The 17,213-nt window shown below is 48.2% G+C and overlaps 1 protein-coding gene across 2 annotated transcripts in view; it reads right to left on the reverse strand.

Moving 5' to 3' along the window:
* The window catches only part of ERI3 (ERI1 exoribonuclease family member 3), a 140,942-nt gene that overhangs the window by 90,879 nt on the left and 32,850 nt on the right, over positions 1 to 17,213 (reverse strand). For both annotated transcript variants that reach the window (XM_069862991.1, XM_069862992.1), the window contains exon 5: positions 17,016 to 17,107. In XM_069862991.1, the coding sequence (XP_069719092.1) occupies positions 17,016 to 17,107 (92 nt within the window). The remainder of the gene's footprint in view (positions 1 to 17,015; positions 17,108 to 17,213) is intronic.

Here is a 17,213-nt window from a genome sequence, read left to right on the forward strand (position 1 = left end):
GAATAAGGAACAGATGTGGCTCTCCTGGGGTACAGAAGTGTCAGAGCCTATAAAGAAGTACCTCTGTTTATCGGGGTCACCGTTCACTGGGGCAGCTCAATTGGTAAACATGCTGTTATGCTCAGTTCAGCTTCTTGCTCTTAAAAGAGTCAAACTTGCTCTCTGGTGGTGGCAGCTTTGCGTAAGCAAAGAGCTCAGGATTCAGTCCTCCCTCAGGTGAGAGAGAAGAGAAATGATAGCACATTTCGCTGCATTCAGTATCCCATGATTCTTCCAGCTTTTAAATGAGGTCTTACTGTCTCCCCAAACACTGAAGCTCTTATTCCTTGGGAAGGAAGACAGCTCCCAAAACCACCCTGTCAGCCACATGCCGTGGTTTCAGGTATGACTGCACTTGATAGAGAGAAACTTGAAAATGGCTGAGGGATTTTCAAGCTTCCAATGCAGCTCCGGTAAAGCCTGTCCTCCCAGCAGCAGAGACGTGAGCACAGAACCTCTGTCCACCCCGAAAACACAGGTTCCCTTGGTGAGGCACTGGCCCAGGTTGCCCAGAGAAGTCGTGGATGCTCCAGTCCTGGAGGTGTTCAAGGCCAGTTTGGATGAGGCTTTGAGCAAACCGATCCAGTGGGAGGTGTCCCTGCCCATGGCAGGGGGGGTTGGAACTGGATGAGCTTTAAAGTCCCTTCCAATCCAAACCATTCTATGATTCTGTGATGATTCTATGACAGAAAAGCAAGTGACAGCAGGTAGAACATTTTCCTCTGCCAGCCAAGCAAGCCCACGTCCTCCTTGGACTGTGGTCAGCAGTAGCAGCTCTGCACCATTTTCAGAGAGCTTCATCATCTCAGGCTCTTATTTCCACCCAGCCCTGCTCCTCCACTCTGCAGCGTAAATGGAGCCTGGAGATGAACGGGATGCAAATGGGAGGCAAAGTGACATGGCTGCATTTCTCCCGTTGAAGCCAGCTCTCTCCAAGGCAGCAAGAAGCGCACAGCTCGGTGGTGATAAACGGCCTTGCTTTAGTTATCACTTTCCTTAAGTTAAGGAGAGCAGCCTAGTGATGGATGGGCTGGAATTCGGTTATCAGGGAAGGCTGTCAGCCAGAGTTGCCTATCTCCACACACATTTAGCAGGGCGTCATTATGCGATGGCATGGAGTTAAAATATGACCAAGGGTATTGAAAGAAAAAGAACAGGATTAAAAAAAAAAAAGGCAAATTGAGCAACAATAAAGGAGCACAAGGCAAGAACGTTATCATACTAGTGACACCTTTTATCTCGGTCTGGTTAGCTAAAGCAGGGCACAAATTGGTCCTTCCTCCACTATTGTATCCTCTTGTACAAACAGAGGCAGATAAAATGTGTCACCAGTGCGATAGCATATCAATTTAACCCTAATTATCTAGGGGGTCAAACTAAGAAATAGGGGTTTCTCATTTCAACAGGTTCCTCTGTCTCTGCTCGGAGCCACCACATTAATATGGAAGGGGGAGGGGGAGCTGTAATTGATTTCCGTCACTCAGGTGGTCCTTGCATATAAAAAATTAATGCTTGATTCTCCCAACTAATCAGAGCTGGTTAACGTCCATCTGCTTCTGGGTTCAGGATGTCAGGAGACAAAGAAATTGGGCCACTTTCTACACACCGGGTGTATTGATATTGAGCCAGTTAAAAGAACAAGTGGAAAAGATGGGAAAGATAAAAGGACATTAAATCTTGGGTTTTATAGACCTGGTCTCAGCCTACCAAAAAAATCCATGCCCTGAAGACCCTGAGTTGTAGGAAATGCAGAACATTTTAATTGTGTCTCAGTCAACCCCACTGCATCAACCTGCAAAGGAGAGGGCAGGCAGGCTCCTGCCCTGGAAATCCTTCGCTGAAGGAGGGCTGAAAAGCCTGGAGGAAGCTGCTTGGATGCTGCAGCATATATACAGCAAGGTGATAGCCAAAGAGAGGATAGACAAACCATCTCAGCCTTGCACCCTAGATCAAAGCAAGGTCAAGACATGGCTCTGGACCATGCTCTGCAGAGGTGCTTCTCTGTTTTGATGTAGAGTGGGGTGCCTGCCAAGCCAGGAAAAAGGCTTCAGTGCCCTCTCCTAACAGAGAAAGTTAGCAAGGGAATAACATCCTGTGCTAAGGCACCTGAGATATTTTAGCAAAGAAACAGTACCATGACAGGCAAAGCCACATCTGTCTGCACTGAACCTTGTGTGAGCTACAGCCAAGCTAGGGATTTAAAGCAGCTTAGGTAAACCCACTCCTGCCCAAAGAGGCAGCCTTAAGTTGATCCAAACTTGGTTAAAACAGTAAATCCCAGCCAACAGGGTTCAGCAGGCTGCAGAAGCAAAGGGATGAGGCCCTGCTCTAAAGTGCTGAGGCTGCAGGAGCATCCCCCAGAGGAGCAGAAAGCTTGTCTGAGCTTTGCTGAAACCACTGTGCTGGGCCAGGAGGACTCCAACACCGTGATGCCACAGCACCCACATGCAAGCAATGCTCATCACAGCCCAAGCCATGGAGATCTCAGAGAACATGGAGAACTCCAGCCTGCAGAACTTAGAGCATACTGACCCACACCTCCAAAAAAATCCTCCAAACCCCAACTCCCAAAATCCCACTAATTCAAATTAGACTGGAGCAGCTTTACTGTATAATCCAAGGTTTTGGGAGGTAGCTGTCTCTTCCCCAGCACTGGAGTCACCATGCCACTTAGTGCAAAGAGGCAGGAGCAGAGCCAGGCTTGCCCCACGCTCCTGTCTAAAGCAAAGGATGGAGGGAAGAACCCCCCTGCCAGACCTCTGGCACCCACTCACATGCTTTTCAGCCCCACAGACCTGCCAAGGAGCTAGAGAAGCCCACCTGTCCTTGCTTCCCACCAGATGAGCCCTTGCTGGGTGACTGTGCCCTGCTCTCACTGGGTGCACCCATGGCACTGTCCCTCTCTGTCCCCATCACTGCAGACCAAACCCCACTGTGGCTGCACTTCAAATTCACAAGCAGCAGCTGTGGAAAGAGAATACATTTGGAGAGGGTCTGAAAAGCCCTAGGCTTTCACAGAAACCCTGAGACAGGTCCCATCTCCCTCCCTCTTTGCTTTTCAGTTCTCTCAACCACCTCCAAACTTGTCACAGTGCAACAAGCCTACGAGCTGCACATCAGCTTTAAATATCAGCATGCGTGAAGCAGGGACATGAGAGCAGGGAAGTGGGAACAGACAGAGCAAGCCTCCATCGCCTGTCAGGAAACACTAATGAATTTCAACACCGGCAGCCATTGCCTCAGATGGGCTGGCAAGAGGAGGAGACAGAGTTACAGCAAGCAGCCTTTGCAAGAGCAGCCTGCCTTTTTTCAAAGCCCCTTCTGTTAATAAATGTCAGTGTCGAGCGGGCTGCGGCAGCCCTCCTCGAGTCAGGATGGGGTGGGTCAGGGGAGCGACAGGCGGCTGACAGCACTCGGGATGCCTGGGCAGCGCAGCCTTTTCTTCTGCTGCATCCTCAGACTGGAGCTAGGAAAAGGATGCAGCTGTTGGCATGAAACTGTCTTCCACTAAGGTCCCAGTACCCAAATAATAACTTCCACAAAGGGACGCGAGTGCGACTCCAACACCTGCAGTCCCATTCATTGGGATGGATGGAGGCTCTACAAGGAACGGTCCTTGGAATGGGCAGAGGAACGCAGAGACATCCAGCCACGCTGCCTGTGTTCCTGGTAGCAGCAAAGGGTTACAGAGCAGCCTCTCCCTTTGCTAACACAAATGCATTCCTGAGGCAGCACAGGAAGAAGCATCCAGCACAGGGCACCGCGTGGCAACCGCACCGCTGCACAACATGAAGGTCAATGCAAGTCTTCTTTACAAATGTCAACCTGTCATCTCTAGATATTAATGAGGGCTGACCAGCAGCTAAAATGCATCCATGCTCCATTAGTAATAAGAGAGACACGATGCAGGAGAAGAGCACACACCACGGCATGTGGAGGCACCAGTGGGTCTGCAGGGCCCGGGGAGGTGTGGTGATGCACAAGATAACAAGTGCCACTCCAGTTGCCCAGGAAGGAAAGCAGTTGCCACACAAAACCCTTCACTGGAGTGTGTGTTCTATTTTTCCATCAATCTTTAATTGGATTAGTGTAATGAGGCCAAAAAGCCCAGGCTAATCAGCAAGGATAATACCTGGTACTTTCAGATCTTCCTTTCTTTTTCTGTGACGCCCATTCTAGACAGCACTGCTTTCTCTCTCTACCAGGAATATTCCTGCCTAGGAAGCTTAAAGGGTGAGCTGCAAGCCGTGGGACTCGCAGCAGCACTGGCTCAAGTGTCTGAATGCCCACCACCCATCATTTGCCAATAGCCAGACCTCTCTTCTCTAAATTTTAGCTGGGTACTAAGAAATTTGGAAGAATCTCAACACCCAAGCAGTTACCCTGTGAGTGGAAGAGGCTGTTACCCGGGGCTGTGACCAGAGCAACGTATACATGAGGAAAATAATTCCGCCACAAAAAGCACACAGGGCAAGTGGCTCATCGTGACAAGCTCGTCCTGCAAAGCACTGTGTGCCTTTCCACTGCCATCAACCTTAATGAAACATGAAGGCATTTAACACCATGTGAGATCTGGCCCTTTTATGGGTATCTGTCTGTGCGTCACTAGATGCTGGCAGAGATGCTATCTCTACATTAAAAGCAAGGCAGTAACACAGCAGGTATTCAGCCTTCAACAGAAGATGTTCATCAACAGTTGCACACACATGATGCTACAATAAATCTATGTGCTACCGCTTAACAGCTTCTCTTAAAAAGATTCATAGCTCTATTTACTGGGCCTAATTCTGCTGCAGTGGGAGTAAATCTGGAGTAACTCTACCTGGAGTTTGTAAGAAGCCAGCAAGAGTAGGATCAGAATTGAACCTTTTGATTTTCAAATAATTACCATGCAGGAAACCAGAGCTTGCTGGCTCCATGGTTCAGCTGAGGTTAGGAGTGCAGCAGGCAGAAGCTTTTCACTCCTCTGTACTGAGTCCTCCAGATCAGTGAAGGGGTAGAACAAATGCTCTCACCAGACCTTCCAGACACGGTGGACGACCTGGTGGACTTCCCTTTGACACGCAAAATGTAACACGCTGCTCCCAAGGAAAGAGAAACTGGAAAGTCTCCAAGGATGAGGTCACCCCCACAGCCTTGGGAACCTGACAGTATGAAACCCCCTTAAAAACAGATTTCTAAATGCAACATCATACAGTATCTTAGGAATATCAGTGAACAAAATGGGATACGGCACACATCTACCCCACAGCAACGTTCTCGGTGAAAGCCACCTGCCATGACCACAGGCTGCAGCAGCTGAACATCCAAATTGCCATCAAAGAAAAGCTCTTCACCATGCACCAGAACAAATTCTTGGGGGGGGAATCTCCTCCACTGGAGACATGCAAACTCATCTGGAGAAGCTCCTGAGCAACCTGATCTAAGTTTGACGTTAGCTCTGCTTTGAGCAGGGGGCGGTATTACAGGTCTCCATTTAAATTACTCTGTGATTCACATTGCAGCAAAGCCTGATTACACAAAGCATGTCCTCTCTCCATCTACGTGGTCTCTTATGAAGTCTTTCATACAGACACTGGTCTAGTAATCGCCCCATCCTCTGCTTACCAGCTGTTTTAAAAGGGAGCTTCAGAATCCTGCTGCAGAACACTGTAATTACACACTGAGTAAGGGGGTATATCTGATGCAACAGATGTACCCACAATGCACCGTGCCTAAGCCCCATCAAAACCAAAGCATACACAGAAATTAGGCTAAAATTAAATGTGTTTCTCCTCTGATTGCACAGTTCCCATTGGAAAAGTATTTCTCCCCAGAAAACTGGAGCATGCAAAACCTAGAGCAAGGCACCACTCTAGGACTGAGAAGACACGTCCTGGCCTGATCCTTCCTTAAAACTGCTGTGCAGCAAGCTGGAGGAAACCTTGCCTCTTCCATGCCTGGCCTGTCCAGACCACTTAGGGTAGAAACTCTTCAGGACAAGGGCTTCTCTGCTATGAGTCATAAACTGCTTAGTGCCTAATGGTAAAGCCTATAGACACTCAACATAATACAATCATGTCACTTAAAGGCCATTAGTCTCCACTCTAAACAGCACTTTTCCAGGCACAAAGAGGACCTGCCAACTCGGAAAGCAGCAGAAAGGATGTGGGTGGCCAGTTAGGTCACCAGACTCACAGACACCTGACGTGAAGCCCCAAGCAGGACGGAGCCCAGTCAAACGACATGGAGGAAAAGCATGACAGCTCTAACAATCAGAGAGCTTTATCTTTTGGGCTTTCTTGAACCACTTGTGTCAGCTGAAAACCACTGCCAGCCAGAAAAACCTCTCCACCTCCAACCATTGCTGTACCTCTTGCAAGGGGAGCAGGAGACTGTCACCTACACAGGTGGTCTCCAGCCTCCTACATCACCTCTCTTCACAGAAGCTGAAGCAGATCATTTATCTACAGGAAAATATACTTTTCTATCTTGTGATGCTGTTTAAACCCTTCTTCTTTCCTGGCACCATCTCTGTCACCCTCTGGCACCACATCACCCTGGTCTACTCTCTCAACTGAGTTCTGTGATTGCCTCTTCTCCCCGCTAAAAGGGAGACAGAAATCCTCTAAGGAATCATTGGGATGGAATAAACCCCCTGTGCATCCCCTCTGATGATACAGGACCCAAAATTACACACACGGCATCTCAGTGGGCTCTCGGCACAGCCTCCAAGCTGGCAGCAGTGGGGAGCCTGGCATGTCACAGAACAGGGTCTGAGCACTGGTTTCTTGGCAGCTGCAATTTCCATCTGCACAAGGGGAAACAAGTTTGTCTTTTCCTTGTACAGAATAGACCACTCCCCACCTCCAAACACAAGCTGCCATTAGTATTTGCTTCGCCAGAGAGAAGGAGCAACGAATCCTCCAGAGCAAAGGACAAGTGCAGCAATTAGGATGCAGGGGCTGCGGGAGCTGTTTAACAGCACGACCCGGAGGTCAGTGCTGCCGACTCCCAGCCCTGCATAAATATTGTATGAGTCGGGGAGAGGGGCTGTTACAGTCACCCTCAGCGCCAGCCCTCCCCCCTCCATCGCCACTCTGCATCTAGCTTGATATGCCAGCAACATTATTTACAGATGTGACAGTCAGGAAAATCACTTGAGTAACTAGGGGAATGGGAAAGAGGGCTGCTCAGTGGAGCAGGTTCCCACCAACACCTTCTGCTTTCCCTTGCAGGGCGCTCCTCTGCCAGACAGTCCAGCCCGTTCTCAAACCAGAGGATGAAATACCATGACAAACAAGGAGGGGAGGCTGTGAGCTTCCCTCTCAAAGGCTGCCCAGGGGTTTGCTTATCAATGCTGCTGAAGGACACTTCAGCCAACAGCTGCTTTCCAGTCTCCTGTCCATATCTCTGCAGACCCTCCCTTTGAAGGAAGCTTTAGAGCAATATGAGAGGCTTTATATAGAGCTTCCCCTCAGACTCTGCTCGTGTAGCTCTGCAGAAGAGTCCCTACTCCATCCTCATCCTTGTAGAGACTGTCCAGCTGCTCTCTCTGGTATTAACCACCTTCTTCACACATGACCGGTCTGCTGTCTATTCTCTGAGGGTTCATCTTGACCTGCAGCTTCAGCCACACTGACTGGCACCGTCCCTGCCACATCCTGGAAGGATCTCTCACTTCTCTGCCCAGCTTTTTCGCTGGAGATGCCAGCTGACCACATTTGCCCTGATGCTCTGCACAAATACAAGCCCTATTTTCAGTTTCACCAAGACTAGAGGCTCCCAAGGATAAGGACGTGTGCCACTCTCCAACTGCACCAGCAGCCCATGAATTCCTAGGGGCATGCTGCTAATAAACATTACTGCCCAGGGCAGCACACAAAGGCTACAAGATAGGAAAAAGCTTGCATGTGCGTCTGCCCATGATACCCCTCCAGAAACTCCTCCACTGCTCTGTGGCTCATTGCTGAATCCAGACAAGGCAGAAGCCCGATCTTACCATTCACTGCTTTCCTGAACTCACTGTGCAATTAATGGGCTTAATTATTGATGGCAAAGGCAGAGAAGGGAGGAAAGAAAGAAAAAGCCAACGAGAAGGGAATGATATGGGGGTGGCGGGTGCCAAAGGTCTCCGAAGATCTTCCCTCAGCCTACAGCAGAGAAAGAGCCCCTAGCCGCTCTGCCGCTCCCACGGCCCTGCTCTAATGCTCCCTGACATGCCTCTGAAGACAGCGAGCTGTTTGCAGTCACCACCGTGATTTGTTAGTAATTATTTTCACGGTGTCACATTGCTGTCACTCTCTTAACAAAGAGACAGGCAGCCCGAGGCTGCCTGCAAGAAAGAACCAGCAGAGAAAAGGAATTGTCAGACACCCAGGGATCCTCTTTGCTTCCTGGGTTTCACAACCAGAGTCCTTACCAGCTTCTAAAGCAACTTCTGAGGAGAAGTGGCAAGTCAGAATCATCTCCCATCCTGGTCACAGCAAGAGGAATTAAGGACTCAGCCCCCTCCGAACTTCACGTTACCTGCAAATCCAGTGCAAGACCCAGGTGCTCAGAGCCCCTTAAGCCAGCAATTTGCTTCAGGCCTGCAGCAAATGCAAAACCTTTGGCAACTGATGACTTTTACTGCTCTCCTTGCAAGCTCCAGTTTCTTTTCATGTGGTCTTGCCATTAGACTGCACTTCTCAAGCACAGCAACCTTCATGACAAAGCCCTGCCAAAGCCCATCACCCTCAGATGCATTAACCCTCCAGACCAGCCACGTGCGCTCTCCCTACACCAATCTCATTAATTCTGACACACTGCTGTGCTCCGCGTGGCAGTAACATTTCACTTGGCATTTCACAATGCCAGGGGACCTCAGCAGCTTCCTCACACCTGAAATACACAGTATAATGGCTTTCCATCTCTGTTTTCTCACACACAGTGCCGTGACTTGACAAGAACCTCCCCTTGAACCACCTCCCATCCCTCTAACCATCCATCTCACACGTGCTGTGCAACCGCAGCCATCCATCCTTCGGCTGACTTGTCAGTCCAAGATAATCACTCCTTTCCCAGTAAATGTGGAGCTTGCTTGGGCCCCCAAGGATGGAAGCTATTTTGGCACCTGAAGTGTCACGCAATATAAGGATATAGAGATGAAAGACTCAGATACCTGGCCGAACAGCCCTTAAAGCAGTCTTGATCTCTATGCAGAAAGCAAGTGGACTTCCTCCAGAGCAATTCAGAGTTTGAATTACTCCTGGCAGAAGCGTTCTTCCCCTGTGCGCTGACTGATGGCGCACAAGGGTCAGTTCCTGCAGCCGTGGGGAGACTTGGGTATTAATTCATCCTCTTAGCACAGGGAGAATTTGGGAATATTAAGCCTCACAGTCTAAGGAAAACCCTCCTGCAATTAACTGCATCGAAGTGCATTGACTCAGAGGGCAGCTCCTTTTCAGGGGTCCTTTTAATAACCAAGAAACGGCACATACATGCTGTGAAGAATTAGGATCACCATTGGGAAGCTAAATGGTCCATAAAATGTAACAGTTCTCTTCAGAGCTGGGAGCACAGCAAGCTGGAGGAGAGGTCTTGGCAACCTCCCACCAGCCACCTTCTGGTCTGCAGGGGACACACGTGGCTTCAGGCAGGGACACAGAGCTGAACTCAGCCGGTGCCCAGGCACCTCCAGCACGCTGGCTGACAGTCAGCACTGAGACCTGGCTCAACACCCAGATGGAAAAATTGAAGCAGGGAAGTTAGAGATGACCAAGTCGCACCTACAAAGAGAAGATGAAGGTGTCCCAGAGTAGGTGCTGGGCAGAGGGGAGGAGAAAACCCAGCTCCAAGATGCAGACAAAGCTGGTAGGACCAAGGCAGGACAAAGTCCTGGGCAGTATAAGCTTCCTGCACATCACATCACTTCCTCAGTCTTCTTCCCCCCAAAGTGTCTGTTCTGCTCTTTCTTCTAGCACCACCTCACATCATTGCTAACACCAGCTCCAGAGCAATCTCTGAGCACAAGACACTGTCTTCGGGGTACCAGGGCAGCACCCTGGCCAAACACACTGAAAAAGATGACTCCAACATGGAATGGACTCAGCTCAAAAAGTTAGTCTGCAGCTCCAGTGTCCTCCTGAGAGTCCTGCACACACCCAAACATCCACTCCTCAGGATACGGAGAGGTGCTGGACAAGGCACATGAGAATATGCTGGAGGGAAAATACCGGGGATGACCTCAAGATGGCCCAGTAGGTCTTTGCCAGCCAGGAGCTTCAGGAGGAAAGAGACTGAACCCATCCAGGAAAATGGCTCCCAACAGGAAACAAACACACAAACAAAATAAAACGCTTTCAAGAAAGCTACTGACTTACAGAAGTCTTGACTAGAAAAAGAGAAAGGACGCTGCTCCCAGGCTGGCAGTATTTTTCAAGCAGAGCTCTCTAAGCAGAGAAGCCACAAGAGCACCACTCCCAGCCAAGCCACTAGGAGGATGGCACTGGTACCCAACAAACAACTACTTTGCTTTGTCTGGGAAGTAAGAACAGCTGGGATCCAAAGGGAGACAGCTGTCATTTTAGCCCTACCATGAAACACTACGGTTGTCTAATGCTAGAAAAATTAAGCTTTCTGAGATAATAAAGAAAATTCACACTTTGTGAAGTTAATCCTGTTTCTCACGCATGCTGCAGACAACAAAATTCAGATGGCAAACAGCCCTCCAGTGGTTTATCCTCTGCAGTGCCCAAGCCAACCAGCTTTCCAGTTCCCAGACCATAGGATAACCAGAATGTCAAGTTCCTAGAAAGGGCTCCCTCACACAGACAGGCCAGGGTGTGCTTTTGACCAAATATCCATTATAGACCCATTGACTCTGAAACCATTTTGCCCAAATTCATTATAACACTGAACACAGAATTCACCTTAGAGATTCCTGCTACAGAGGGAATTATGGTTTCTTATTGTATGAGCAGATAACACCAAGACCAACAGCTTGCATGCAGTTGACTGTGACTGTTTCCAAACACACCTTGAGCTAAGCGGATGGAAAACCCACCTCCTCCACTCATTACTGTATCTCAGTGGTTGAGTGATGGAAATAAAGTACTTGATGCAATGCCTGTCTCAGACTCAGACAGGGCTAGACACCATCAGGAGAGAGCAGCACCTTGACATCACTGCTCCTCTTGTGCCTTTCTTTGAGCTAGGAGTGCTATGCTGTAAATTTATATCAAGTTTCTCCACCATCTTTCACACTCTTTCCAACTTCTTTGGTCCTAATTCCCAGGCAGCAGAGTCCATGCTCCCTAGAGCGCATCGGGCATCACAGCTCAATAAATCTGTGGCCGCTGCAGCCCTGACTGTGACAAATGCCTTTGCTATGACATGCCAGACAAGTAGCAGACCTGAAGGTGATAGTCCATTGCATGATGATCCCTATGCAAAGATTTAACGTCCAAAGCTTAACCCAAAGGCATTCCCGGAGTCACACATCTCTGAAAACACAACTTGCAGAAGCTCATGCAACCAACAGATTTAAAACAAAAGCAAGAACAGGAGACAGACAGAGGTACTGCCACAAAAGGATTACAAGAGTCATGTGTACTAAGCTCATTTTAAATAAGAGCGTACAGAGGGGGAACTTTAAAATCCAAAATTTATTTTGCATAAGTGGTATCATTTCCTTTAAAAACAAAAAGCTGGACTGCAGGGTCGTAGAAGCGAATGGGGTCAGTGCTACTCCCTGTAAGTGCTAGAGAAGAGCATGCTCACAAGGCTCCCTCGCTTAGCTCCGGCAAAGCACTTTAGGATGTAATTACATGAACAACTCCATCAGCAAAGCTGACTCGAAAGGTTCCTGACCCTGGATACTCAGTCCTGTCCCTGCACTGTAGTTCACACCACCCTCTTCCCTTCAGCCAATGTAACCATGTGAACAGATATGCCATAGGCTTGGTCAGCAAAATGATCCTGACTAAAGGCAACAACAACAAGCCAATCCAAAGATCTTAGTTGAAAAGGAATTGTTTTATTATTCTGAAATGCAGAGTATCACGTTATCTTTCCGTTGCCAGCTCTTTCTTGTTACTTCCAAAGCCACCCTCTGAACATACCTCCTGCCCTGCTGCCACCCAACCAGCCCACCCTATGCCTTTCTCCTGCCTTTCCCCAAGTGGTCTCACTCACTCCATTCCATGGCTCTCCACAAGTTCTCCCTGAGGCAGAGGGTACCAGCCCCCTCCCAGTCCTGCAATAAGGAACAGCACAACACCAATACCATCAATCCTTCTTCGTTCATGACCTAAAGCTGTTTTCAAACCAAGCTTCCAGGTCAGAAGGCTGACAACACCAACCCGCTGCCACAATCAGAGCCGGTCTGAGGCATCTTCTTCCCAGCCTGTGTAACTTGCAAGGGAAGAATTAAAACAGTAAGACAAAATTAAGCAACAGTATAATTTACTGCTCAGAATTTACTAATATGAAACCCAGGAAGAGCACCAAGGGCTATAAACATTTCAAGACACTTCACTGTGTTTTATCGCCATATTAGAGAGTACTTGCCTTTTAACACTTATTTAAGAAAATAAAAAACTTGTGAGCAGTAGCTTCCTGTAAAAACATAAATTAGCATGTTCTGATCAGCCACGATAAGTGCAATCCAAGCATCTTCACATTAGAAGCATAGACCAAAGCCTACATGCATATTCACCTATGTTCGGTGTGTTTGCAGAATGACCCAAACCCTGAAGGGGAAAGATTAACCGATGCTCCTCATGTTAAGGTGCAAGTCAGAGATTCAACACACGTGGCCTCAGCTCCTTTCTCTGCCTGCCTGCATGGCCATAGGCATTCCACTAAACCTCCCCATATCTCAGCTCCGTAGCTATGAAGACACAGTAAAAATGCTTCTTCAGTTGCCAAGATTAATTCACATTGTGTTTAAGAGCAGGCAATCCGGTTCCATGCACGGAGGGAGGCAATTTGACATTTCTGAGGAGAGAAACCACACTAAAGAGCTTACATTACAAGGGCTCAACCCCGGCAGACACCAAGTACCCTCTTCCTACTAAAACCGTTTCCGACAGTTAGCAGCTCACTCAGCCCTTCAGCAGCACGTTACCCTCACCACCCAATGCTACATCAATGCAATTTGCTTAATGACTAGTGGCAGATCCTTCCAAGGTGCAGGATGAGTCCGAGCACTACAGCAGACTACACCAGGTGTCTGAATCCGGCCCTGGAGCTGTTAAACTTGGAGGATAGCTCCTTGCAATAGGCTAAAGGAATCCTCCCACTGAGTACTTGGAGGCCTGAGGACCGTGTGCCTAACGAGGCTGTATCCCCACTCATATGTTAGCTTGGCAGGTCTGGTGCTCCTTTCATCTTTTGCTTCAGGTAGCTCTCTTTAATTAATAACATCTCTGTGTCGACAGAGGGAACTTTCCACCCAGAATGAATGGCCCTCTCTCATTAGAACCACGACTTGTCATGATGTATTCAAGAACAGGAGTGTGATTCATTCCCTTGTCTGGGAACGAGGGGTGTTGCTGGGAGGTGCGGGGGGAGAAGAGTCTCTGTAATGAGTGACTGATATTTGCTGAAGTTGATATGCGACTCTGTCGGCTTGAACTGCCTTGTCAGGACAAGCCTTCAGAAAGGTGATGTTCCTACTCAAGAGGTTTTCCTCGTTAAAGAAATTGCATCTTAACAAGAGGGAAGGGGAGGGGCAGCAGGAGAGCTGCTGTCTCCCTGACTCCATCCTGGTTCACACACACATTGAGTGCTGAAAGCTGGTTGATTCAAGCACAGCCAGTAGAGGATCTGCACTCCATTTCTGAGCAGTCTCATACAACAGGCTCTCTCTGGCAGCAACCAAATCCCTCCAACAGGGACTTTCCTTCTGATGGTGCACCACACCCATGACAAAGCCTTTGGTGGCACAGCCAAGGACCTTGACTCATGATGAACCTCCGTGAGTGCTTCCCAGATGCTTGGTGTCTTCTTCTGGGCACCCAGTCCCTTGTGACTACAGGTCCCTGTTGTCAGAGGGAAGCCAGACAAACAGCTCTGTGATCTTCCAAAAGAGCTCCAACACCCAAGAGAAAGCAAGTCTTAGCCACATGTTGCCTCATTCCCTCAGATCCCTGAGCCAAGCAGTTTCCATCCTGAATGATGCAGGCTCGGACAGGGTTAGATACCATCAGGAGGGAGCAATACCTTGGCAATCACTGCTCCTCTTGTAGTTCAGCAGTGCTACGCACATCGCAACTCCTGACTTTGACAGGGCTATTTGTCCACCTTGTCCTCGCAACTGCCAGTGACAGGATTGTAGGTTGTACGTCCATGTTCCACCCACTAAAGAAGCCAAACTAAATGCCCAGGTCATTGATGGAGAAGCCAGGAACAAGGCTGCATGACCTTCTACCAAGAGCCTAGCTAAGAAGAACATAGGGCAGTAACTGCAAACCACATGAGACACTAAGAACACTGCAGCTCGCTTTGTAGGCAGCTGTGCAAGCAGCTGTCATTACTACGGAGAAAAGGAACAGCAGAGTTAGGAACAGACCTGCCCCAAGTTGCTACTCCCTAAGCCAGGAAGAGCTGCACTCACCTTATAGTCCTGAATTCCTCTGGAACCTAGTGGAGTTTCTATCATGCAACGCTTCCACCAACACACTCCTCCAAAGGTGGACATGCAGCACCTTCTCCCATTGCCCCAGTGCTTTCCATGCTCAGCGTGTGATCTCAACATGGTAGCAAAGGACACCAGCTACGCCACAAGTCTTGTAGGGAAGCACAAGGTGATCCCCTGGAATATACATCTCTGAGGTTCTATCTCCCTGTCTGAGCAGCCTCGTTTCAGCTCTCTGCCTTCCCTCTTTAAAAAGAGATGCTCAGTTCTGCTTTGCTAAACCCTATTTGGCAATGTGTCTAAACACACGCAAACTTAATTAGTTCAGGAGGGAGAGTCGGCATTTGCGGTGACGGATAAAAGTAATGGGAAATGAGACAAGTCAGAGCTGGCAGGGAGTCCTCACTCAGGCCTCATTCACTGGCACAGCGCTAATCAGATGTGACGCTACACGCTGCTGCACCCAATCGGCGATGGAGCGGCGTGATGTGCTACTCACTGAGCGGCTGCAGCCAGACTCCCGCTATCCATGTGGTTGGAAACACAAAATGTATTTTCTGCTTTGCCCTGGAGATGCTTCAGGATTGAATTCTGAAGTTAATGGTTTAAAAAAATTTTTTAAAAGGAAGAAGAAGAAACGAACCACTTGCTGCAACCTCATGGCCAGGAGTGGAGTCTTCTCTTCCAGCTGAGTAGTGAGGCACAATCCATGCGAGAGACCACTGCAAACAGTGAACTGAGTATCTCTGCTCCAGAACTGCACATCCTGCTGAGGCAGTTCACCCCAGGGTGAACCCCCAGGGCTCACCTTTACCTCTATTTGCCTATCATCAAGCTCTGAAGTGGAAAAAAAAAACATCCAGAAGGTTGTCCACTCCACACAAACACCAAGTTAGGATGCCATTATCTAGGAACCTTGTTATCCCACTGTGAAAGTGATGGAAAGATGGGCATTGACCAAAGAGAACTGCGTTCCTCACAACCATCACCAAAAGCAGTTAACTGGACTCTCAGAACAGCAATACAGGAGGAAAGAACTGAGAAAAGAGAACAGATGAGAAACAAAGTTTAGCACATCCTTAGAGTTGACTTTGTGCTGCTCTCTAATAAAAGTTTAAACATGATATATGAAGAAAAATAAACCTGGTTCTCAACTTAAACTAGTAACAAAGGAATTGGCAATATACACCAGCTCCGGACACAGCCCCAGCAGAGACCCAGATTTTGACTCAAAAACTCACATACTGTCTGGAGCGTGGCAAATTTCTCATCACCACTAGGCACTTGTGCTGCTGCTTCAGTCCTTGTATCTCATGTCTTGCTAATCACACCAAGAAGAGGCATGGAGCTGCCACTCTACAAAGACTACTCTGCAGGGAAAAACTGGTGCTGATTGCTCCCAGGCTGTGTGCGGTTTATTTAGGCTTCCAACTTGGGGAAACCAATGTCACAATGAAAACCAAGTAACACTACTAACGAGTTGTGGCTGTCAGTTTAGCATTGGATGTGTCAAGCCCAAGCTTTACTGGTGTGATAACAACAGGAGTCTTTATCCAGCACTCTGAGGAAATGAAAAGCTGAAGCAAGATTACAGGAACCCAAGTGAATTCAGCACAACGTGACACTGATCTGAAAACACCCTATGGATTAGACTAATCTAAATCATAGACATTTAAATCAATGTTTTAATATAACAGTTTTAGGTTGGTGGTCTAGCTATTTTCATAACAAAACATGCACATACACTGACACTTGCAGATCCCAGTGCAGGTCCCCACTTGGTACTCTCCAGATACAGTCACCCAGCTGATGAAGATGACCTTAATGATAAGAACTCTGATAAAGCATGCCAGGCTTGGCTTGTGCTCTTTTTCCAAAGCCTAACTGATTCACATCCAGTTAGGGTGCCAAGATGACAGAGACTAAGCCTTGCATGCAGAAGTCAGGTAAGGGCCATAGCTTGATTTGGGTGTACAGAAATGGAGTTCCATGTATGTGCTCAGAAACATCCACTCCTTCGGCAGGAGGGCTGGAACTGGATGATATTTAAGGTCCCTTCCAACCCAAACCATCCTATGATTCTATATTGGATAAAAGGGAAAACATCACAAAACTCCAGGTTAAACCCTTCCTGGGGTTCTGAAAGGATTCATTCACTGTAGGTAATATTCTAGGCAGTGATCTTGCTGTATACCCAGTACCCACCTGTTTTCTTAAACAACTCTCCACTCCCAGTTATGCATGGCAAACAATGATTTCCATAAGAAACAAGTATTAGGGACAGTCAAAGGATTGTAAAGACAAAGATGTACATGCTACAGGCAAGCATGGAGCAATAAAGCCCAGAAAAATCTCCCTCCCCTTCCATACTCACATCACTTTCAAATCCCAGTCTCCACAGGTCACAAAAATCGACTTGACGCTGGGATCTAAGAGGCCTTCCTTCGCCATCCACTCATCAACCCTCTGAAAAGAAGGTAAGAAAACGGGATGAGTTTTGCAGAGACAGGCCAAGCCACAACAGTTAAACTCAGATAAGCTGCTTGCAATCAAGAGAGAAGAAAATTGTGAT

This window comes from Phaenicophaeus curvirostris, chromosome 8 (genome assembly GCF_032191515.1).
Source record: "Phaenicophaeus curvirostris isolate KB17595 chromosome 8, BPBGC_Pcur_1.0, whole genome shotgun sequence".
Taxonomy (NCBI): Eukaryota; Metazoa; Chordata; class Aves; order Cuculiformes; family Cuculidae; genus Phaenicophaeus; species Phaenicophaeus curvirostris.